Source organism: Staurois parvus, unplaced genomic scaffold, assembly GCF_062004578.1.
Source record: "Staurois parvus isolate SC_StPar_1 unplaced genomic scaffold, SC_StPar_1.0 ptg000732l, whole genome shotgun sequence".
Lineage (NCBI taxonomy): Eukaryota > Metazoa > Chordata > Amphibia > Anura > Ranidae > Staurois > Staurois parvus.
In genome coordinates this window covers 1236673-1262708 of record NW_028318528.1, presented here as the reverse complement: position 1 = coordinate 1262708, position 26036 = coordinate 1236673, and the positions used below count along the sequence as shown (strand labels likewise).

General features: G+C 45.9%; 2 protein-coding genes across 4 annotated transcripts in view; one reads left to right on the top strand and one right to left on the bottom strand.

Moving 5' to 3' along the window:
- The window catches only part of EIF3G (eukaryotic translation initiation factor 3 subunit G), a 37370-nt gene extending 22119 nt beyond the window's left edge, over positions 1-15251 (top strand). The window contains exons 8-10 of the mRNA XM_089653987.1: positions 7128-7264; positions 10858-10964; positions 15156-15251. Of these exons, the coding sequence (XP_089510113.1) occupies positions 7128-7264; positions 10858-10964; positions 15156-15171 (260 nt within the window). The 3' untranslated portion in view covers positions 15172-15251. The remainder of the gene's footprint in view (positions 1-7127; positions 7265-10857; positions 10965-15155) is intronic.
- A 1221-nt stretch (positions 15252-16472) lies between these two features.
- Positions 16473-26036, bottom strand: part of P2RY11 (purinergic receptor P2Y11) — an 82489-nt gene continuing 72925 nt past the window's right edge. For all 3 annotated transcript variants that reach the window (XM_089653986.1, XM_089653984.1, XM_089653985.1), the window contains exon 2: positions 16473-24915. In XM_089653986.1, the coding sequence (XP_089510112.1) occupies positions 23930-24868 (939 nt within the window). In that variant the 5' untranslated portion in view covers positions 24869-24915 and the 3' untranslated portion in view covers positions 16473-23929. The remainder of the gene's footprint in view (positions 24916-26036) is intronic.

Below are 26036 nucleotides of genomic sequence, written 5' to 3'. Positions count from 1 at the left end.
GATGATTCTATCCAATATGATGGTGCAGTACGGCTCGATCACTGAAAGGGCATGCAACTCGCTGACCCTGCGGGCAGAAACTAGTGCCGTGAGGAGGATGGTTTTAAGAGTCAAAGATCTGAGCGAACACTCATCCAGCGGTTCGAAAGGCCCCCGCTGAAAGCTCTTCAGGACTGTGCCCAGGTCCCATGTTGGAAGTTTTGGCAAGGACGGGGCACTGCGCCTGGAGATAGCCTTCAGGAATCTGATTACTAATGGGTCTGCCGCCAACCTCAGCTCGAGAAAGTTCGACAGAGCCGCTACCTGTACTTTGAGGGTATTGGCGGCCAGATTCTTATCCGCCCCGGCTTGAAGGAATTCAAGAACTGTATGCAAAATGGGCGTGCCTGGTGGTTCGTTTCTGACCTTCCAGGCGGAAAACTTCTTCCAGACCTTGTCGTACAAGGCGTTCGTCGACCTCTTCCGGCCATCCAAGAGGGTGGCGACCACTCTTGCCGACAGCCCCTTTTCTGCTAGCCTGTCCCGCTCAGAAGCCACGCCGCTAAGGACAGCCTTTCTGGATGAGGATGCATCACCCTCCCCTGGGAGAGTAAATCGCGTGTGGGTGGCATCATCCAAGGGTCTGCTAAACTGAGCTCCTTCAACCGGGAGAACCAAGATCTCTTGGGCCAGAATGGTGCGATCAGAATAACTTTGGCTTGAGACAACTGGATCTTCTGTATCACCTTCGGCAGTAGTCTGAATGGAGGGAAGGCATAAAGGAGGTCTCCTTCCCACTGCTGGGCTAGCGCATCTATCCCCTCGCTTTTGGGGTCCTTCTGCAGGCAGAAGTACCTTTCCCGCTTTGTGTTCTGGCCGTTGGCAAATAGATCGATAGAGGGGGAGCCCCACCTGGCGCAAATCTGATCGAACGCTGACTGGCTGAGGCACCACTCTGTCTGGATGACCTCTCGTCGGCTCAGCTGATCCGCCAACTGGTTCAGGTCCCCTTTCAGATGTACTGCCGTGATGAACTCCAGGTTTTCCTCCGCCCAGCTCAGGAGGGATCCGGCCAACTCCATCAGCCTTGGGGACCTTGTGCCTCCCTGCCTGTTCAAATACGCCACTGCAGTGGTATTGTCGGAGAGAATCTGGACACCTCTCCCCCTTATCTTTTCCTGAAAGGTCGTAAGTGCCTTGAAAACTGCCAACAGCTCCCTGTAATTTGACGACCTGCTGGAGTCTACTGCACCCCACGTGCCCTGGGCCAGGCTGTCTTCCATGTGGGCGCCCCAACCAGACATGCTTGCATCCGTGGTGATCCGCACTGGGCTGGTCAGCCTCCAACTTCTTCCTCGTTCCAAGGTGAGGATGCTTCCCCACCACTTTAGCGATTCCTTCACTTCGTGCGTGATGCGAATCCTGGAACTCAGACCTGCTCGGCTGCCGTCCCAGTGGGAAAGGGTGTGATTTTGCAGAACCCTGGAGTGAAGTTGCGCCCATTGCACCCCTGGAATTGCCGCTGTCATCCGCCCGATTATTCTCATCGCGGTCCTGACCGTGCAGGTCGACATCCTCCGGAGGGCCCTTGTGTCCTGCCGCAGGTTGAGGGCTTTTTCTGATGTCAGGTACGATCGGGCCTGTGCGGAGTCCAGGACGTACCCCAAGTACGTAATCCTCTTGGAGGGGGTTAGCTGTGACTTCTCCTTGTTGATAAGCCACCCCAAACTTTCCAGAAAAGATATCGTACGTTCGATGTGCGATCTCAGGCCTCTTTCTGTGTCCGCAAATAAAAGCAGGTCGTCCAAATAGGGGATGATGTTTATCCCTTCCAGTCTCAAAACTCTTAAAGGCTCCGCTAGAATCTTGGTGAATATCCTCGGGGCCGATGACAGGCCGAAGGGGAGTGTGTTGAACTGAAATAGCACCGGACCCTTTTCGCCTTCCAGCGCAAACCTCAGGAATTTCCTGGAATCTTCTCTTATCGGGACATGCAGGTATGCGTCTTGCAGATCTATCGAGGCCATGAACACCCCAGGTGAAAGGAGTTCCTTCACCGTGTATATGGATTCCATACGGAATTTGCTGGGCCTCACGAACTCGTTCACCTTCCGCAGATTCAGTATCATCCTGTAAGTACCTGACAGTTTTTTCCTTAGAAAGAAATGGGAGAAGTATCCACTTCCCCTTTCCTCTTCTCTCAACTGGCAGATAACGTTCTGACTGAGCATATCTTGTAGGAGGTCCACCACCGCATCCGCCATGGCCCTGTCCTTTGGCAGGGGTGTTGCAAAGAATCTCTGAGGGGGGGCCCTTGTGAACTCTATTCTGTACCCCCTGTGGATGGCCTCCAGAATGTAGGTGTTCTGGGTTATCCTTAGCCATTGTGCGTGGAAGCGCCCCAGCCTCGCTCCCACCTGGCCTCTCCAGTCACTTCGGCTGGGTTTTGGGTCTATTCTGGCTGGGGTTGAAAAGAAAACCTCCCCTGCCTCTCGGCTCGTTCCTGCCTCTTCTCGCGCCCCAGCCTGGGCGCTGGGTTTGGAACCTAGCTTCCCTTGACGTGTATCGCCTGGATGGGCGAAACCCCTTCCGTCCAACCTGCCTGCTGGGGACCGGGAAGCTCTTTTTCCTGTCGGCCGACCTTTCCAGGACTGAATTCAGCTCCGGGCCGAAAAGGAGTTTTCCTTCAAACAGCAGGCCACAGAGTTTAGACTTGGAGGCCAGATCCCCCTGCCAAGATTTCAGCCAGATAGCCCTCCTCGCCGTGTTTATGAGCGCTGTAGATCTAGCAGAGAGTCTGATGGTCTCTGCTGATGCGTCCGCGATGAAGGCTACCGCTTTCTCCAGCACCGGAAGGGACTTCAGAATCTCTTCCCCCGGGGTGCCTTGTTCCAGATGCGAACGGAGCTGCCCCAACCACACATCCAGGGTCCTGGACACGCAGGTCGTTGCCACTGCAGGTTTAAAATTCACCGCGGACGCTTCCCATGCCCTCTTCAGGAAGGCATCCGCTTTCCGATCCATCGGGTCCTTTAGGGACCCACCGTCTTCAAAGGACAGGTCCGTGTCCTTTGAGATCCTCGAGAGAGGGGCGTCTGGCTTTGGGCAAGTCTCCCAAACCGAGGCATCTTCCTCCTTAAAGGGGAAACGTCTCTTGAGGTTCTTGGGAAGGAAAGCCTTCTTCTCTGGCTCTTCCCATTCCCTCCTGATCGTGGACCATAGGGCAGGGTGTACTGGGAATGTACGGCTGCTTTTTGCCTGTAGCCCTGCGTACAGTTGGTCGTGGAGAGAGAGGTCCTGCTGTTCCTCCTCCAGATCCAGGGTCTCATAGATCACCTTTAACAGGTCCTCCGTGTCTTCCACCTGAAAAAGGAACCTGTCTGCCTTTGGGCCCTGAGCCTCAATCTCACCCTCCTCCGAGTCTGAGGTGTCCGACTGTTCGGCCTCTTCCCAGTCCCTTACCGGCGCTACCTTGTCCAGCTTCCTCTTTTTCCCCCCTTGGGTGCCAGAAGTGCCCGGTTGGGGCTCATCCTGGGCTGGCCCCGGCTTCTGTTCCCTGAAGCTTTGAAATGTCTTGGACATCTCCTGTGTCATATTCTGTAGGAAGTCTTTAAAAAGAGATCCAGACTCCTTCTTGATGAGCTTGTCTATGCACCCCTGGCAGAGCTGCTTCCTCCAGGAGCTCGCCAGTTTCTTCCTACAAGTGGCACACTTCTTTTTCTGCTCACAAGGAGCTTCCTTCTCCCCTCTATCCTCCTCCTGTGGGCCCATCTGGGGACAAGGAGATACACGCGTTCATGCGTCTGTAACAGCAACGCCTCCCCCCCTGTGCCACTGTGAAAGCTCCAGCCGTGGGCCTGGGGGGGGGAGAGGGGGGCTGTGTGTGCGTGGGGGGTACCCAATCATCCCGGGAGGGGAGGGGGGAGGGGGGGTAAAAACAAAAGAGAGTTGGCAAACAAAGGCCCTTACCTTACTGCAGGCCTCCCCCGCTCCTGACAGATCTGCCTCCATGCTGCCGCAGACTCTGCCTCGGTGCGGCGGTTTTTCAGGGGCTGGTGGGCTCCGCCCCCCCCCCCCCTGCGATCCCCCCTCGCCGACCCCCCTCTCACGGCCGCCGGTGGAGAAGCGGCCGTGTCACGGGTTCCTTCCACGGTCCGCCGCCCATTTCCAAGATGGCGGCGGCCGTTCCCTGCTCCTGCGCCGGAAGTGACGACACCCGGCGCCCGGAAGTGACGCGATCGCAGCGTCCAGACCTCCGCAGCCGAGCCTCCTGGCCATGCTGCCGGGATCCTAGGAGCAGGTAAGACTTACCTGAAACCCCGCAGGGAAAGGCACCAATGCCTCGGTCGGCGGAGCGGGCTCTACCCCCCTGGAGAGCCCCGCTGGGACCATCTGTGGCCGACGCCCCCACCCTACAACGGGCATTCCCAGAATGAAACTGGCTGAAAGGTCTCCCCCCTCACAAGGCCCCTGCCTCGCTTGGAGGAAGGGGGGGCCTCAGCCAGGGACCCTCTGTACTCCGCCAGAGAGCCCAGACAAAAAATAAAAAACGGGCGTAGCTCCTTCCTGGCCGGAGGAAACACTAAAACTGGGGGCCAATGGGAGAGAGGATGCCTATAAAGGGGAAAAAAAGGTGGAGCGGGTGTTTCCTGGGAGGAGCCCTATCTCTCAAGTGAGCTGTCCTAGAAGATGACTCGGGAAAAATAGACCTCGGTTAAGGTGGCCACACCTTGTTGTCATAGATGTGGACGACCAACAACAGGATCTCCTAAATCAGACCTCCCAGTCTCTTAGTAGGGGATAAGGATCCAAGAAATCAAGCATAATTGCCCCAGGTTGGATGGTCATATACTTCTGGATATGTCAATAGTAGATAGATTCAAGAGTCTCCTAAAGTTGTGAGTCTGTGATCTGCGGTCAGTGTATTGGACCTGCATAACACCATTTGAAATTCTCACATACTTCGCTTGGTTGTATTTTAGGTCCCTGAAGTGATTGCTGAACACTCCTAAAAATTGCTAGCTGTCTGGCTGTCAGACTGACCATGCTGCTTCAGTACATTGAGTTAACAAACATATTGATAAAGATTTGATCTTTCCTGATGTGCATACTTCCCCTTTGGGTACTGAGACTTTAATCATAGACGTTAGTGGTCAGCACTACCGCTAGTGACCTATCATTTTCACAAGTGTTTCTGCAGATATCTTATTTCTCTCTTAACTGGTTTCCTTGGTTTTGGTTAAAGTGTTACTAAACCCAGGACCCTGCATTCACTATATCCAGTCTCCCCAGACCCTGCATTCACTATATCCAGTCTCCCTGGACCCTGCATTCACTATATCTGGTCTCCCTGGACCCTGCATTCACTATATCTGGTCTCCCTGGACCCTGCATTCACTATATCCAGTCTCCCTGGACCCTGCATTCACTATATCTGGTCTCCCAGGACCCTGCATTCACTATATCTGCTCTCCCTGGACCCTGCATTCGCTATATCTGGTATCCCCAGACCCTGCATTCACTATATCCAGTCTCCCCAGACCCTGCATTCACTATATCCAGTCTCCCCAGACCCTGCATTCACTATATCTGGTCTCCCTGGACCCTGCATTCACTATATCTGCTCTCCCTGGACCCTGCATTTGCTATATCTGGTATCCCCAGACCCTGCATTCACTATATCCAGTCTCCCCAGACCCTGCATTCACTATATCCAGTCTCCCCAGACCCTGCATTCACTATATCCAGTCTCCCCAGACCCTGCATTCACTATATCTGGTCTCCCCGGACCCTGCATTCACTATATCTGGTCTCCCTGGACCCTGCATTCACTATATCTAGTCTCCCCGGACCCTGCATTCCCTATATCTGTTCTCCAAGGACCCTGCATTCCCTATATCCGTTATCCAAGGAGCCTTCATTCACTATATCCCCTGTCCCCGGACCCTGCATTCACTATATCTGGTCTCCCCGGACCCTGCAGTCACTATATCTGGTCTCCCCGGACCCTGCAGTCACTATATCTGGTCTCCTCGGACCCTGCAGTCACTATATCTGGTCTCCCCGGACCCTACATTCACTATATCTGGTCTCCCCGGACCCTACATTCACTATATCTGGTCTCCCCGGACCCTGCATTCACTATATCTGGTCTCCCCGGACCCTGCATTCACTATATCTGGTCTCCCCGGACCCTGCAGTCACTATATCTGGTCTCCCCGGACCCTGCAGTCACTATATCTGGTCTCCCCGGACCCTGCAGTCACTATATCTGGTCTCCCCGGACCCTGCAGTCACTATATCTGGTCTCCCCGGACCCTGCATTCACTATATCTGGTCTCCCAGGACCCTGCAGTCACTATATCTGGTCTCCCCGGACCCTGCAGTCACTATATCTGGTCTCCCCGGACCCTGCATTCACTATATCTGGTCTCCCCGGACCCTGCATTCACTATATCTGGTCTCTCACAGAACACACAACATGATAATGCAATTATTTTAGTAAATATAAATTGCTAAATACCTTTTCTCATCAGCACTATATAGCTGTCTTGTGACTTCTATCAGTGTCCAGCCCAGCACTAGCTAAAGCTTGCAGGAGGAATTTTCTTTCTGCTCTAGGAGGATGCAGAACCCCTGATCTCTGTCTGGATAGCACTGATTGGCCCTGTGCTGATCACAAGAAAAAAAAAAAAACCTCTCTAGCAATACACACCAAACTGAGCATGTGCAAAATGCCTACAGTTCAGTCTGTCTTATCAGGAGATAAGACATAGTCGCTTGACAGAAGGGAGGGACAGAGAAGACAGGATCAAATGGCCTTTTTACACAATGCAGAGGATTAACCCCTTAGGTTCCACAGTGAGTATATGTTTTACTGCATATACAGACTGATTGTACAGTTGTGGGTTTAGTAACACTCTAAGATCCTTGGAATTGTGTCTGTAGCCACCCTCCCCTTATCTGTTCTGTGCTGAAAAGGCGTGGTCAAACATGGCTTTTTTTTTTTAATTTCTTTAACATGTGAATGACTCTTGGAGTTTCGGTGATCCTATATACCATATTTTAACAAAATGTTTTGTGTGAACAGTTTTGATGCTTCTGATCTAAGTCTCTGATCTTCTTAATCTTTTAAATCTTTCCCACAGCTGATGACAATGCTACCATCCGTGTCACCAATTTATCTGAAGATACGCGGGAAACTGACCTGCAGGAGCTCTTTAGACCATTTGGATCCATCTCTCGAATCTACCTGGCTAAAGACAAGACCACAGGGCAATCCAAGGTAACCAATCCCGTATGGTTTATACCAGCAATGGGCAAACTACAGCCCGCGGGCCGTATACGGCCCAGCGGACCTTTTAATCCGGCCCGCGGAGCTAGGCTCCCACTAGGCTCCTCTCACAGTCCGCCCTGAAGACCGGTGTAGCATGAAAATCTGTCTCCTATGAGGATCTGTCCCCCTCGACGTATCTGCGCATGTGCCGGAGATCGCCGATCGGCTGCTAATGCCTGAAACTGGCACATGCGCAGATACGTCGAGGGGGACAGATCCTCATAGGAGACAGATTTTCATGCTACACCGGAACGGCGCGGGAACACGGCGAGAGGAACGCGCGGAACAAAGGTAAGTGAATTGACACAGGGGGGGACTTGGGGGCTTAATATGGGGAATGAATTACTATGGGGAATGAATTACTATAGGGGGGATGAATTACTATATGGGGGATGAATTACTATGGGGGATTAATTACTATAGGGGGGATGAATTACTATATGGGGGATGAATTACTACGGGGGATGAATTACTATATGGGGGATGAATTACTATGGGGGATGAATTACTATATGGGGGATGAATTACTAGGGGGGATGAATTACTATATGGGGGATGAATTACTATATGGGGGATGAATTACTATAGGGGGGATGAATTACTATGGAGGATGAATTACTATATGGGGGATGAATTACTATATGGGGGATGAATTACTATATGGGGGATGAATTACTATATGGGGGATGAAATACTATGGGGGATGAATTACTATATGGGGGATGAATTACTATAGGGGGGATGAATTACTATGGGGGATGAATTACTATAGGGGGGATGAATTACTATATGGGGGATGAATTACTATATGGGGGATGAATTACTATATGGGGGATGAAATACTATGGGAGATGAATTACTATAGGGGGGATGAATTACTATAGGGGGGATGAATTACTATAGGGGGGATGAATTACTATGGGGGATGAATTACTATATGGGGGATAAACATAAAATTAGTGAAGCGCTTGTATCACATGAATACAATCATGTATCTCCATAAAGTATAATTTTAAATCAAAGTGACCACTATATATAATAAATGTGTGTTGACTCCCTCTAGTGGAAAGAAAAATAGTGTCAACCAAAATAACTAAATATCACACATTATAAAACTAAATATATAGTGCATGAATCAGATATACTGAACAAAGTATATATACGTGAAAACAGAATAATTGGCCACATACAATGGTGTCTAAATCAAACATAAATAATATATGCCATAAGTGAAAAAGACAATATCAACAGTGAGAAAATATTCCATGCATGTGACTGTGCTTTAAGCTGGAACACACACGTGATCTCCACTTCTAAGTGCAAATACTCTCCTTCAAATGGCAGCAATGCCTGCTCACCTCCCTTCCTTGACCCACACAGGGCCTCAAAGCAGTTACCACCTCAGTGGTGTATTCCTCTGGCAGACTCCTTAATCCTCCTCCTCTCTTATGTAACTCAGAAAAAGACAAGAAAGCCTTCCATAGTGTAGTAAATTTAATAGGCAAAGTTAGAAATAACAAAGTTTCCACTCACATGCTCCTTTCCATAAAATAGCGTTTTTCCCAGCCTGTGGGTAGATATGCATGCACCTGGGGGAATCCAATATGGCCACTGCGTCCGGACATGCGTCACCAGGAAGTAGACGGTTTGTCTACTTCCTGGTGACGCATGTCCGGACGCAGTGGCCATATTGGATTCCCCCAGGTGCATGCATATCTACCCACAGGCTGGGAAAAACGCTATTTTATGGAAAGGAGCATGTGAGTGGAAACTTTGTTATTTCTAACTTTGCCTATTAAATTTACTACACTATGGAAGGCTTTCTTGTCTTTTTCTGAGTTACATAAGAGAGGAGGAGGATTAAGGAGTCTGCCAGAGGAATACACCACTGAGGTGGTAACTGCTTTGAGGCCCTGTGTGGGTCAAGGAAGGGAGGTGAGCAGGCATTGCTGCCATTTGAAGGAGAGTACTTGCACTTAGAAGTGGAGATCACGTGTGTGTTCCAGCTTAAAGCACAGTCACATGCATGGAATATTTTCTCACTGTTGATATTGTCTTTTTCACTTATGGCATATATTATTTATGTTTGATTTAGACACCATTGTATGTGGCCAATTATTCTGTTTTCACGTATATATACTTTGTTCAGTATATCTGATAAATGCACTATATATTTAGTTTTATAATGTGTGATATTTAGTTATTTTGGTTGACACTATTTTTCTTTCCACTAGAGGGAGTCAACACACATTTATTATATATAGTGGTCACTTTGATTTAAAATTATACTTTATGGAGATACATGATTGTATTCATGTGATACAAGCGCTTCACTAATTTTATGTTTATTTCTTGCACTTATTGGTATTAGTTAAGTGACAGCAGCTGTATCCTGTTAGTTACTTCCCATGAGCGCAGGAGGATCCCATACCATTTACTATATGGGGGATGAATTACTATATGGGGGATGAATTACTATATGGGGGATGAATTACTATGGAGGATGAATTACTATATGGGGGATTAATTACTATGGGGGATTAATTACTATGCTTACTTGGGGGAATATTACTATACTTACCATGGGGGAATATTACTATACTTACTATGGATGACACATACACATCATTCATCTACTCTTGGTCCAGCCCCCGGGTCCAATATATGAACCCATTGCGGCCCTCAAGTCAAAACGTTTGCCCACCCCTGGTTTATACCATAGTCATCAGCTGCCTCTCGTGTCATTTCACCTGGCCACTATACCAGAGGAAGCCACTGCTGATAAACCGGCAGTGTACTGGTGCAGGCTAATGGAGCTTCCTGGCGTTTCTCATACGGAATAAAGAAACTGTCCACATTCCTATGACATCAGCAAACTTAACCCCCGGTTCACATATATGCGGCCGTGCGGGTCGCGTTTTGCACGGGCACGAGAGCCCATTCATTTGAATGGACTCCCGTGCCCATGACATGCGGGGAAGAAGTCCCTGCACTTCATTTGAAAACGCAGCCCACACGGGAACCACAGTTCCCAGTACGGTTGCGGTTTCCAGTGCGGGTGGCATGCCATTAGAACTAATGGCACCCGCCTGCGGGTCCGCATTCCTCTGTGCAGGTGGTGTGGCTGAACGGATTTTCGTGCGGATCCGCAGCGGCACCACCCGCACAGATGTGAACCTAGGGTTATTCTTCCAAGACAATTACAAGAAGCCTGCCAAGACCAAGCTGAAGTTTCTCAGGTGGACTTCTTTTGATACTGTCCTGGAACAATACATTTTGGTGAAAGCTGATGTCACTGGAGTGTGGCAAGTCTCTTTAAAATTTAAGGCCGGTACAACTTCTGCACATCCAACTACAATTTAATATCTTTAGCCTGCTTTTAGCATACATGTTCTCCAGAGGATAAGGTTTGCTGTTGCCCATTGCAACCAATAAGCTGTGCGCTCTTGCAGTGTGGGTATTTGTAATGGGACACGTAAATGTCATAGTCATGGAATAGAGCTCCCTTCTCATGCACTGGTATCATTCTCTTCTCTCCCCAGGGATTTGCCTTTATCAGCTTTCACCGCAGAGAAGATGCTGCTCGGGCCATCGCTGGCGTTTCTGGCTTTGGTTATGATCACCTTATTCTGAACGTGGAATGGGCCAAGTATGTTCTTATTTGTTGTTGTGTTTCTTCACTTTTTCTCCTCTTCACTTTATTGCGATTCACAAATGGAATTAAATCAGCAAGACAGCCAGTCAGCATTTTCAGGTCTCTTACATGGGCAGTTTTTTTTTTTGGCCCTACCTCTACTATGGGTCACAGGAGTGCACTTAGTTCTGTACTCCTGTGACCCATTTTCAGGCAACGGCAGGCTACAATTGGCTGATGTCACAGAGCCGGTCAAGGAAAGATCCCGACAAAATGTCTTAAGCCTCTCAGCTGCACCTGTGGCTCCAATGAGCGCTGGAGGTGCAGAGTAGAGGGACGGTGACTGACAGTCACAGGCTCTCTGCTCAAAGTGGAGGGGAGAACTGAGTGATCAGCAGTGTTTGATTGCTCAGTTCTCAGCGCAGAGCTGGCAGGGGACAGATGCAGGGTCGGATTGAAACGGTAATACACTTTCCTTGCATACCATTATGCGTGCGCACATGAGTGGAAAGGATATTAGTTTGGAAGATTCTGCACTATATGAGCTTTTTATGTTTTGGGGATTCACTGGAGAGATTGTGAAGAGGTTTAACCACTTGCCCTCCAGAGGATTTACCCCCCCTTCCTGACCAGGTCATTTGTTGCATTACAGCGCTACAATACTTAAACAATTGCACGGTCATGCAACGCTGCACCCAAATGTAATTTACATCCTTTTTTCCCCACATATAGAGCTTTCTTTCGGTGGTATTTGATCTGTGCGATTTTGTTTGTTTTTTTTCTTTGCGCTATAAAGACAATTTTGAGAACTATATTTTAGACTTTTTTGCTATTAAACATGTCCAGTAAAAAATGTAACAAATCAAATTTCATCATAAATGTAGGCCAAAATGTGTTCTGCTACACTTCTTTGCTAGAAAAAAATTCCAGTACGTGTAAATTGGTTTACGTAAAAGTTATAGTGTTTATAAATGGCGGTGTGTATATATACTGGGGTTTTTTGTTTTTTTTTTATCAGTAATGGCAGCGATCAGTGACTTATAGCGGGATTGCAGCGGGCATTCTGACACTGGGGGGGGAACTGACTTGGTGTCACTGACATTCACAGTGACACCAATACAGTGATCAGTGCTAATAAGCACTGACACTGTACTAATAACACTGGGCAGGAAGGGGTTAAGGAAGACACAGACGTTGGGGTAAAGAAAACAAAAAGTCTTTTTTTTTTTAGACCCACTGATTGGTGTGTGGGTCGGGAAATCTGGTAAGAATCTTTGAGATTGAATCCATTGGATTTACTTACCTGCTGATTGAAGAACCAGCTGCATATATTTAGGCGCTGGACTTTTTAAATGTACATACTGAAATTCTCCAGGGGGTGTTATTGTACAGTCTAGCAGCTGATTGGGGACACCTGAGTGCCGGTTAAAGACTTTTAATGTCCCAAATATCACTGGTATGGAGCAATTAATAGGATGACAAACTTCTGAGTGAAAGTGAGTGTAGTCAGCTGTACAAACAACATGGCACAGGGCGTACCAATATAGTGAAGAACTTTTCATTCAACTATTTATGACAGATATAGCACCAACAATTTACACAGCACTTTACATGATCCCTGCTGTAAGGCCATTTACAATGGAAGGTTCATATCTCACATGTACACATACTAGGACCAATTTAGATAGGAGCCAATTAACCTACCAGTATGTCTTTGCATGTTGTCCCTGGGTGCTGCGATTTCCTCCAACAATGCGGATAATGTCCATTTTCCTCTTTTTATTAGAAAGCGTGGCAAACATTAAATGCACTTACATGGAACAGATGAGAAACAAACACATATAAAGTATTTGGGAGGATTCTCTGAAACAAGCATTGCTCTTTGGGGGGGATGGGGGGAACCACAAATCTGACCACTAGCCATGAGCAGGAGTTTGTTCTAAATGTCCTGTTGGCTTTATGTTCTTGTCCCTCTTCTGTTCCTTGTGAGTGCATTTTGGGCTTTTAATGCTTTTCATTAAAACAAAATGTGCTTCTGTGTGTTAGTGTCTTATAACACTTTTTTTCTTGCGATTCACACATCCCCACCACACTAGTCACAGGTGACACTTTTTCTGAGCCTGCCACTTCCTGTGTCACCTATTCTCCGGCCCTTTCATTGGACCGCGAGCATCACTTGTTGAGGTCCTCCTTTTGGCTAGTGATAGTCACATTCTTCCGGATTGCAATGCCAACCCCTTACCCCCACTCCTGCCAGCCTTTTCAGGGGTTCTTAGTGTGGAAGGCGTTTACACTTTAAAACTAAAGATGCTATATACATGAGACCCCACACAGAGATGGGTTCATTATACTTTTCCCAAAGCCTACTTAAAGCATTATTAAACCCAAAACCAAAAATGTTATATTGTGCAGCTTAACAATCATTAGTTGTGGTGCCTGCATTAGTTTTCTTTTCTTAGGCTTTTTTTTCCCTGGTGATCTGGCCAGTAATATACCTACTGTATTAGTGAGACATCACTCTGGATGAAGGAGCACAGGAAGCACAGCAGGCAGCAGCATTGTCCGTCTATGAGGGATTGTAGTGTTAGATGTACTAGCATATTTAAATACACTAACAAATTAAATCCAAACTGCAGCTCACACTTTATAAGCAGTTACAGCATTTTTTTTCCTTTTGGGATAAAAGTGTTATGTGAAAAAATAAAAGCCGATCATTGTAAGCACCCCTGGCAGTGTTGCGTGGTTTTTCTCATGCATGTGAACTGATATATTCTACTGGGGAGCTTGTGCTTTTGAAAAGCAGATTTGCTGGCTGGATCACCAGATAAAAATTGAAGAAAACCAAAAAAACAAAACAAAATGAATGCAGTCACCACCAGTGTTCAAGTGGTACTAAAGCTTTGTTTTTTAAACTAAAATAACAAACATGTCATACTTACCTGCTCCATGCAGTAGTTTTGCACACAGCTGCCCTGATCCTCTTCTTTTCGGGTCCCCCACTGACGCTCCTGGCTCTTCCCCCTCAAGCAGTGTTCCCAGAGAAAGCTGCTTGCCCTGGGGGGCACGGCTGCATGCTTGTTACCAAGCCGCTGCTCTGTGTCCTTAAGAGACACAGCCACAGTTCGGTCCCCTGCTCTATCCTCATTGGCTCACTGGCTGTGATTGACTGCAGCAAGATCCAATGAAGAGGGGGGGGGCTCCCCTTACAACACAAGCTATCGTGAACATCGCTGGATCAGAGGGGGCTCAGGTAAGAATGGCGGGGGGCAATGTACACAAAAGGTTTGTTTTTTTTACCTTCATAGAATGCATGAAGTTAAAAAACCTTGAGCCTTTAGCACCACTTTAATTTCATTGACTAAAATATTTTCGTCAACTAAATTAGAACTATTTTAGTCGCCTAAAATACGACTAAAACTAACAAAAATTTCAGATGACTAAAACGCCATTTTAGTCAAAAACTATGACTAAAACTAGATCAAAGTGAACACATCTAAGAATTGGTAAGCTGTAATATAATGTTTGTTTTTGCAGTTAGTACTTTCAATTATATTTAAACCCAAGAACATATAGTTAGTTCCATCTTACCAGTCCTTAGATGTGTCACCTTAGGACCGAAGTGTTACTAGTAGGATCTTCATGTGTGCCAAAATGAAATCGCTAACAATTTTATTGGCTTTCCCAACCATTTACTATATACTAGAGAAATGAAGATGGGAGGTTATTCTGTTGTAGTGACACCTCCTGTGCTGAGGTGACAATCCATCATAGGTACAGTACTGTGGGTCAGCATTGTCACCCTAGGACAGGAAGTGTGTTACTGTCAGGATTACCAGGTGAAATTACAGGGCCGAAAAAGCTTGATAAAAGAAAACTAATGCCGATGCTACCGTGGTAGGCTCCAGTATAATACATTTTAATATTTAGATGCACTTTCAACCCATCCCCTTTAGTCTGTGCCTGAAACAGGTTAGCCTGCCAGCTTTGTAGCTTTAATAGAGCCTTTTTTTTGTGCTGGACTTTCTTATTAAAGCCCTCAGCATGCTTTACATGAATGCACCTTGTATTGAATGTGTATATGTAAAACATTTTTTACAGATAAAGAGCCAAAAGAAAAGAAAACGCACAATTTTATTAAAACTAAAATTGACCCATAACCATAATTATTTCTTTCATTGTTTTTTTTTTCCTGTCCTTTTCCCACAGACCTTCAACCAACTGAGCCGAGAGGAGCATCGTATGATTACAAGATGGAAACAAATTCTTATATCTGCTTGATGCTAATAAAATATTTGAACGTCAGAGGCCAGATTTATTTATAGCAACACATTTGACTTCTGCTTTTTTATGATTTCAGTAAACCAGATCAAATGGATAAGGCGGTAATGCAATTCTCAGCACAGATAAAAGCACAACTGCAGTGGTTTAGAAAGGGAAGCCGTTCCCTTCCTGCTGGTGCGGCCAGAATGTGCAGCTGTCGCTTTGTAGCTGACAGCATGCTGCAAACAAAAGGGAAGGTGGGCACTACCCGTTTTGTAGTTTCTCCTGGTTCCCCAAGTCATACTCCATGCTTTTTTATGCACTACACTGATGGACCAACAAGTCTGAAAAAGCTGTTTGCAATGAGACTCTAACATTAGGCCGTATCTGTACAATAAGACAATGGTCCTGGACATACAGCTGGCCCCAGGGGCAAATAATGAGTGCAAACATGAAAATTGCTGCGCTGCCTCTACCAAAAAATACTTCAAATAAACAAATAAATGAACTCCCTACTACATAAAGGATCCCTACAAATGTGCATATACTACAATGCCCTGGGGGCTAACAATTACATCCCTCCTTCCCAATGACTGAATCATAAACCAATATGTAAATTCAATGTGCTCAAATGACAATTGTGCTAAAAATAGCACATATAAAATGCCATAAACTGTGTGTGTGTGTGTATATATGTGTATATATATATAATATAACAAACGTCCCAATAATTGTGCAAACACATGAAAATTCCAAAGAAATGCGCGTCCAATGTGAATACTAAGTGATACAGTAGTAAGTCTGGCCATACACTGTACAGTTTTCTGCCCAATTTCCTTTAGATTTACCTTCAACTATGTAGTGCAAGGGCCTGCCTAATTGGATACAATTGAAAGTGTTGTTTGCTTTGACCTCCTATTATATGGTTTTTGGTAAATCTAAACCAAAAATCTCAAGAAAATTGTATAATGTATGGCAAGCCTAAATCTTCTTATCCATAGCAATTCTCTGTGTGAAGGGCTCCCCCTCCAGAGCCCCACTCACCACAGATAACTGACCACCTGGAATGGTAGGTCAAATATCGTATAAGATGTTGCAGCGCTCTGCAGGAAAGTTGGCCGTCTGTGTGGTCTTCATACCTCTATACGCTGATGACAGACTCCATAGTGGAAACACCTCTAGATCAATTGTTTGCGACAAAACTCCTCCAGAACCTCCACAGTACTTTTCCACCACCGTAAAAACATCAAAGGCAAACTTCCATAGCGTAACACCGTATTTATTATGTAAAAAACACTTAAAATTGCACTTACATAAAAAAATGTGTATCACACTTTAAATCCCAGCACAAAGCAATTCCTTCTCAGAGGACAAGTATTGCGCTATCAAGCCCCGCCCTACGCGTTTTGTCATATGAAGTCATGAGTGTTTCCATGACTCCATTTTTTTTTTCTTTGGTAATTTTGCCAAAATTAAAATATAAAGTTCAAATGGACTGCAGTATAAGGGTGGGGTGACACCAGGGTGGTCCACTGCAGTACAAGAAGCACTCCAGCATTAATGATGCTGGGCTTCCAAGGATACCTTTGCATTTATTCCTGTTGTTCCCCAAGAGTTGCAATGGAAACTGTCAGTTTAGATTTTCTTTTGGTTGTGAACAACACAATATTTTCAAACATAGAAGTAGATGGATGAAAAAAAGCATCTTTTGTTATGTTTTAATTATGAATGTAGGCTGAGCCTATTAGGGCTGCAAAAAATGATTAGTTTCATAATTGATTAATTGGCTGGTTGTTTTCGATTAATCGGATAAAAACCTCAAAAAAGTTTGTATAATTCAGTTAATACAGTATGTAAAGTAATTTATTCTTGAATATCTATATGCCGTGGTAATTATAAATAACCAGCTTTATGGTTGGTGAACAAAATATCTAATCCACTCTGAGAATAACAGATGAGATGTATATACTAATGGAGCACCAAAATGAAAATTCTGGTACTGATACCGAAAAAATCAGAATGCATGTGGCTGAAAACTGAACCAAAACCGAAATGTCTGCGTATGTGGGGGTGGGGAGGTTCCAATTTTTTTTTTTCTACTTTCGTGTGTGTGTATAATTTTTTTTTTTAACTTATGATTTTATTGCTCATAGATTGTAAGCTCCAAGGAGCAGGGCCCTCCTAACCAGGGGCGGACTGACCATTTGGAAACTCGGCCACTGCCCGAGGGCCCGGGGTCAGTAGGGGGCCCCATGAGATGCCCCTGGTACCTTTTTCATAGGCTTTTTTGAGTTTGGGCAAGGACACAGGGGCCCCATGATCCCCTATTGCCCGGGGGCCCCATGGTTTGTTGGTCCGCCCCTGCTCCTAACCCTCTTGTATTGAACTGTATTGTTGCTGTATTGTCTTCCTTTATTTTGTAAAGCGCTGAGCAAACATGGCACTATATAAATCCTGTATAATAACAATTGCTATCACATAGGGGACCAATAGTCCCCTTTGTGATAGCATATGAGTGACAGGCCATCTTTGTAGGCGGAGGCATTGTGTGCAAGGAGGGAGCAGGAGAGGAACAGCGTATACAGTGAGGGAGCAGTGTATACACAGAGGTTCCCTCTCTGGCTGTCACTATATGTCAGTTTTTAAATGCAATTGCCCGCTTTTTTTATTTCTTCACTATAGCTCAGAGAATGAGCTGTCACTTTCCCAGGAGCTAAAGGAAACTTTGTTTCTTTTAGCTCAGGAAAGAAATTTTTTCTTTTAGCTCTGGGAAAGAAACTGTTTCTTTTAGCTCGGTGACAGCCCATTCTCTGAGCTATAGTGAAGAAAAAAAAAGCCGGTAATTAAATTTAAAACCGCCATTGACCTATAGTGACAGCCAATCACTTCTCTCCTGCTTTTCTCCACCCCCCCACATCTGCAGTACAGACAGTCCCCTGTATCGGCTAAGTTATTCCTATTGGCAAAATGCCGATGGGGCTATTTTCAGCCGATATGTTTCGGTGGCTGAAATTTCAGTGCATCTCTAGTATACACTATTAGAGGTTGCACATATCACCAGACTCTGAGATCAAAATTTGCTGTTTTGCAGATTTTCAGACAGGATTGTAATATAATACTCCCTTGTCATAGGCAGGTAACTTGATACGAGCTACCTTCGCTTGCTGTCACTGATGCTGGTTGTACACGAACAAACTATTAGTCTGAAAATTTTTGTTTCACAATTAGAGATTAGAATGAAGGTTAAGTGGGATCAAATCAATGCTTGTTTTTGACCACAGTGACAGAGGACTGAAGGATCGGGTAAGTATAGCTTTTCCTTGCTCCCCTGGACAAAATGAGCAGATAACCCATGCAGTGCGGGTACGGACCTACTGTATGAGAAAATTTTAATTCTGCCTGAAGTTCTTTCATTGTAATGCCTTATATTACCTCCACTCTATCAGCCTCCAGCTTCTCTGGATTTAGATGATGATCTTCCCTGCACAGAGCCCTTAGGATTGTAAACGTTTTTGTTTGTTTTTTTAATTACAAACTTGTCATACTTACCTTCGCTGTGCAATGGTTTTGCACAGAGCAACCCCAATTCTCCTGTTATGGGGTCCCCCACCTGTGCTTCTGGCTCCTGCTTTCAGAGTGCCCCTATAGCAAGCCACAGAGTACAGTATGGAGTGCCCCTACAGCAAGGTAAAGAAGTGCCTTTAGAATCACTTTAAATCACTTCTCCTGCCCAGGACTACATGTCCCGCAAAGCATTGCTCCTCAAACATTTACAAGTTCTCAGGCACTTACTAACATGTATGGACAGCATACTGAGCTGTATGTGTGCTGCACTGTGTATGCTGCCATGTATGGATGCTGTACAAATCAGTATGTGTGCTGCACTGTATTTTCTGATATGTAAACAAATAATGCATTCTGTATGCAGACCAACTAATCGATTATGAAAATAGTTGGGACACTTCTCTTCATTATCAATTCTGTCGATTAGTTTTTTTCAGCCCTAATTCCCAGCCTTCAACGTCCTACTGGTATGAGAAATCTCCAAGCACATATAAAGAGTTTGCATGGATGGAACTCTTTACAGAGCAGTAATTATTGTTTTTAGCCAAAAATTTCTGGGACCTGACCATCACACCTACAAGCCACCTTTATGGCCAATGGCATGTGGACACTCCACCAAAATGAGTTTGGGAGATTTCCAGTATGCTACAGCATACAAGATATTTTTGGCGATTGTGCACATTCAACTTGGCAACTATTTGGAGAAAGCTCTTTCTTTTTCTGCACGAATGTGACCCTTTTGCACCTAGCCAGCCGTACAAAGACATGTTTTTTTGAAGTTGGTGTGGGGAATCTTCAAGTAAACTTCCAGGCTTAACCTAGCCAGTGTTAAAATACAATGACGTACCTGTACAGCATTGGGTTTCAGTGGACATACTGGGGCCATGACTGCAGCCATGATCCCAATTTCCATGCTAGCAATGCTGAATACAGTAACCGATCCAAGCAGCTAATTAGCCGCTGGATTGCTTTTACATGCGCTGGAAGGCCTCCCCCCCCACCGCTTTCCTGGGCTCTCTTGTCCCATCGGGACTGAAGCCGGCAGTTCCGCCAACTTACTGTAGAGTTGAGTGAGGATCAGAACATTCCCGGTCATCTTTATGGTCTAAGAAACCAGAAACGACGACTATTTTGTCATTTATGATTTCAGCTAATGTAAACAGGTCATTACTGCCTTGTGATCTCCATTTGATCTGAGGCTTTCAAGGGCAGAGGAGAGATCTGGGGTCTAATAGACGCCAGATTTCTCAGTAAAGAGATCCTGTCACTGCCCATGCTATTGTAAAGGATGTTGTTCATTCCTTGTGATAGCAATAAAGGTGTTTAAAGAAAAATGTAACGAGAATGTAAAAATAGAAATAAAAAAAAAAAATTTAAAGCCCCCATCCCCGTGCTCACGTGCAAAGACGAATGCAAGTATAGGTGTTTGCACCGCACGTGAGGTATAGCCAAGAACGTTTTAGCAAGCGCAATAATTCCAGCACCAGACCTCCCATGTAACTAAACTGCTAACCAGTAAAGGCTTATAAAGCGTTGCCTATGGAGATTTTTAGGAACTGTAGTTTGGCACCATTCCAGGAGCCTGTGCGTCATTTAAAAGCGTGACATGTTGGGTATCTACTCTGCATAACATCATCTTTTATATTTTACCAAACAGTTGGATATTATATTGTGTTTTTGTGCAGTAAAATTCACTAAAGTGTTTTTTTTCCCAAAAATTGCGTTTGAAAAACTCCTGTGGCAATACGTGTGACATACAAAATTGTAACACCCACTATTTTATTCTCTAGCTCAGGGGTGCTCAATCTGTGGCCTGCAGAGCTCTCTGATATGGCCCTTGACCTCAAACCAGGGAAATGCATACCTGGGTTGGCAACCCATTGATTGTGATTTGGGCCTGTTGAACTGCCATCCTGGAGCATCAGACTGCATGGAGTCAGCAGTGGCGGAAGCAGGAGTCACATAAGCTGATACTTCCTCTGAAGTGCCAGCTCCTGTCCCAGGTGGAGTGATACGAACTGTGCTTTGCCTGGGACCTTTCTTGCACCTGAAGATGGCAAGTGATGGCAGCAGAAGCTGGAAGAGGAAAAGGTTTGTATATTAAATATCACATACAGTGCACTTTTGCAGTGGGCATATTGACACCTATAAAATGGTTAACTATTCTGCTGCTTTCACATTGATCTGTGGATGCAGCGCAGTGCATCTGTGGCTTATGCAGGCCATAGACCGGTCGTTTATCGGCCGAATTTTTGTTCGCACAAAAAATTGGCCGATATTCACATGCCGTTAGTGGGGCCAGCCCATCGGCTTTTTTTTCGCGGATCTTCTCATTTATTTTTATCGGTCATGCTGGAAAATCTTTTTCGTGGATATTGGTGGCAGCATTGGCACCGACCAATTTTTCATTTATCGGCCGACAATTCAGCCAATAAACGGCCCGTCTATAGCCTGCAATAACTGCACTGAGCCATAGACTTCTATTATAGCCTGCGGTCTGGTCTGCAGAAAGAGAGCTTCAGAAAGTGCACCACATCCACAAGATATAATAGAAGTTAATGGCAAAGCACAGCTAAGCCGCAGGTGAACAGCTTTGCACCCGTTGTGCGGGTGAACCGCAGCACTTCAGTGTGAAAGCAGCCTTCTAGGGGGCTCAGGATAGTAAGGGCTTGTTTACATTTGCAGTTTGGGGGGGGTAGTAAAAACCCCTTAATTTAATTGAGATGTGTTTTTACACCCCACCCCCCAACTACGGGTGTAGCATTAGGAGTCACAGTGGTGACCTTGCCCCATGCTCCAGGAGGCCCGTGGGGTCTCCCTGTCACATTCTGTTTTACACTTGGACAGGGGGGAATATACAGGAACCAATCCTCTCCATTTTCCTCCTGCAACCGCTGAAAATGGCTTCTCCCAACCAGGGGCAGACTGACCATTTGGAAACTTGGGCACTGCCCGAGGGCCAGGGGTCAGTAGGGGGCCCCAAGAGATGCCCCTGGTACCTTTTTCATAGGCTTTTTTGAGTTTGGGCAAGGACACGGGCCCCATGATCCACTATTGCCTGGGGGCCCCATGAGTTGTCAGTCCGCCCCTACTCCCAACGGCATTCAGCAGCTGCAAGAGGAAAATGTTCATTTTACATTTAAAATAAAAAAAAAATTGAAATTCTGAACCATTTAATTTCATTATGGCCTGCCACCAGTTACCAAATCATTTAAGTGGCCCTCGCTCTTCAAAAGGTGGAGCACCCCTGCTCTAGGGACTCTGCTTAAAAAAATATATAATGTTTGGATGTTCTAAATAATTTTCCAGCAAAAAAAAAATCTTTACATGTAGGAGAGAAATGGTTAATGTCCATGGGTTTGGAATTGGATAAACATGCGATGGTCAGGTGTTTAAAAACCTTTAGCCACATAGTGCAGCTAGAAATAAGCCTTTCATTGCTGTTTTTGGAAACTATGAAGTTATCATTTGGTTTGATAAGGTACAGCTACTTAAAAGTAAATTTGTTTTTATTTTGTACACATTCTTTTAAAAGAATAAATCATTTAAATGTTCATTCCCCACTTGGCCCATGCAGGACACAGAACCAGGCTCACTTGCTACTTACACTCATTAGCAATCACTCCTCCACTGCACTGTTTGCCCGCTAGAGTGATGTGAAATGCCCTTTATTTTGTGCATGGAGAATATCTGACTCTCTCCCTTACCAGCCCATAATACAGCACTAGGCATCTAAGCAGGCAAACCCCAGGCCCAAGCACCATCACGTTGGATGAGAGCTCTAGGCAAATTCCAGATTCTCAAGAAACTCAAGATTAACTTACACGGGATGCTTTCAAGTCACTTTGGCAAACAAAAGGAGTACCATGGGGGAAGTGGGGTTTGGCCAGGGTGTTGGGCAATTAAAGGCTCAGCATGGACTGGCTGAATTTCAATCCCTGTATGGGTAGACTGGTTGCACAGAAGTTGATCTACTGATTGACTTCTTTACAACCAGACTGTCAGGTTTGATCCAAATGAGTGCCGCCAGCTGAAGCTGATCTGTGTATTCTGACAGCAAGGAAGGTTCCCCATTGTAAGAACACAACACAGTGGAAGTGATTCCCTTGTCCACATTGAGTGTGTGGATGATGGAATCGGGTCAACCTACTGGTTGAATGAAAAAAAAAAAATGATTAATGTATGTGTAGCTTAAAGTGGAGCTCCCCCTAAAAAGGGGAAGTTCTGCTTTAAGCCTTTGTCCCCTGCTCCACATTAAGGACTTTTGGGGAGCGGGTATCTGAACTTGACAGGTACCCGCTCCCACTTTTACTGCAATCGCCTCCCACTTTTGCTGTGATCGCCTAGGCAATCTGAAGTGGAAGTTGTCCGCCCCCCCTCCCTGTGTTGTTCTGGGACAAGTGACAGGTTCCAGAAGACTACAGGACCACTCACAAAGAGCAACGCTTCTCGCACATGCGCAGTGGGCACCCGGCTGTGAAGCCGCAAGCTGTCACAGCCGGGTGCCCACACTGAAGATGCTGGTGCCAGGGAGAGAAGACAGCCAGTGAAACAAGCTGGGGTGAGAACACCGCTGGACTGAGGGACAGGTAAGTGGCTGTGTTTTAATAGTCAGCAGCTACAGTTTTTGTAGCTTCTGACTTTTATTTTGTTTTTCAGGTGGAACTCCGCTTTAAGTGAGCCTGTTGAAAGAGGTGCAGTGAGCGTACACAATAGGTGAGTTATTTGATGTGATGTAGGAAGAATCACAGTTATTGGGGATCGTTGGTCACAAAATAAACATGGCTACACAACAGTCAGGTACTTTCTCCAAGGAATTCTTCTGTCTTAAGCAGGGGTGGACTGACAACTCATGAGGCCCCCAGGCAATAGGGGATCATGGGGCCCCTGTGTCCTTGCCCAAACTCAAAAAAGCCTATGAAAAAGGTACCAGGGGCATCTCATGGGGCCGCCTACTGACCCCGGGCCCTCGGGCAGTGCCCGAGTTTCCAAATGGTCAGTCCGCCCCTGGTCTTAAGCATATGTCATAATCTCTAGGTCCATGTTCTTATTTGACTTGTGTCCATACATTAGACTTTTGATAGTTTTTCCCCACAACTCCTTCAGTTCTTGGAATTGTGTACTTTAATACTAGTCTAGTATAATCAGTGTGCAGATCAAAGTCGAATGCTCTCAGGCGGTTTCTCCTCTTCCTGTCCTTTGCAACAGCCAAGTTTTGCCCTCACATTGTCCATCACAGAAGTGTACAACAATGGGTGGATACAAGGGTTCAGTGCCACTAGCCCCCGGGTGACTTGGAAAGCGGAATGTAGAAAAGCAGATCGTTTGCAATTCTTTGGCCATATTCTGCTTGCAAGGTTCATGTTCCTCAGGATGTGGTAGGGCAGGAATGAGATGGAGTACAACAAAATGACCACACAGACCATGGTCACCACTTTTCTCTTTTCCCTTGATTCCAGTCCATGACTTTTCCATACAGCTCGAGCTATGCCTGTATAAGATATAAGAGTGATGATAAATGGGAGGCCACAGCCAAAGCCAGCAAGAAACAGGCTGTATGGAAAATATGACTTTAGTTGGCTGTTCAGGGCTGTCCCTAAGCATTCTTTCTTAAGTCCTTCTACCTGTAAGGTTGAGAATTCAAACACAGGGCAAGAAATTGCGGCAACTATAAGCCAAACTGCCACACTTGCCAACTTGGCGTGTTTACTCTCCACTCTACCCCTAGCATAAAAGGGGTACACAACTCCGATGCAGCGGTTGACACTGATGCAGGTGATAAAGAAGATGCTTCCATAAAGATTACAATGGAAAAGAAATCGTTCCACTTTGCAAAGGGCGATACCAAAGATCCAATCTTTTTTCATTGCATAGTAGGCCACAAGGAGAGGAAGAGACAAGGCGTAGGCCAAGTCACTCACAGCAAGGTTGAGAGAGAAGATAATTCCAGCATGGCGGTTCTTGGATCCTCTTGGCCCTAGCAGCCAGATGGCAAAACCATTTCCTACCACGGCTAAAACAAACTCCACCGTGTACACTGGAGCCAGGAAGGTAGTTTGAACATACGCAAAGGAAAAGCTGCAGTTATGCGCCATAGATGAACACTCCTCATAAAAACGATCTAGGTTGTCAATGGCGAGACCTGAAATAAAGAGAAATGCGTGTTACTCCATCAGACTATGAATATAATTTTTTCTATTATATTGCACCAACATATCACACAGAGCCCTACAGAATACATAGCACCATTCACTTGCCCAGGAGGAGCTTACAGTCTAGTGGCATACAGGAAATGTGGGCATATCTCATGGAGACCAAGGAACCCAGAATCTTAGCTCTGGAAAGCAAGACTACTAACCATCCACCTTATCTATTTCAGTTTCGGGCCATCTTGAAATTATCATTATCATATTATTATTTGTATATTGTTACCGTATATCTCACATCAGATTATGGTCACAGCAGACACATGTCTATGAAAGCAAATAGTTTACTCTGCTCCTCCCTCCTAGCAGTTACTCAACAGCTCAGCTCCCCCTTCTTCCTTCTCCCAGCAGTGGCTCAGCTCTCCCTGCTTCCCCTCCCAGCAGTGACTCAACAGCTTAGCTCTTGCTGCTTCCCCTCCCAGCAGTGACTCAACAGCTCTGCTCTCCCTGCTTCCCCCTCTCAGCAGTGACTCCAAAGCTCAGCTCTTGCTGCTTCCCCTCCCAGCAATAAAGCAACAGCTCAGCTCTCCCTGCTTCCCCTCCCAGCAGTGACTCGACAGCTCAGCTCTCCCTGATTCTCCTCCCAGCAGTGACTCCACAGCTCAGCTCTCCCTGCTTCTACTCCCAGCAGAGACTCAACAGCTCAGCTCTCCCTGCTTCCCCCTCCCAGCAGTAAATATACACTCTCCAATATTTAATGTAAACATCTCTGTGAGTGGGAGCAGGGTAAGCTGAGTTGCTGGGAGGATGACTTAGGATGAATAGCTCCAAAGTTTCTTGTAGCTACAGAGGTCAATGAGGGCTTGTTCAAGACCACATTCACACTTGCGAATGTTTCCAACAGCATTTACATGCATGAACGCCAGTGGGGGTTCCCAGCGACTTGGTGTGGAAGGAAGACCCGTTGACAATAATAGGCTGCCAGCTCCCGCAGGTAAGCCTTGCCACTCGTATGTAATCGCTATGCAGTGATCACCTGCGATTGACCAGCCGTAGATTCAGACTCTTGTCTAGGTAAGTGAGTCTGTTTCTTTGTCATCTCATGTGATTAAATGTG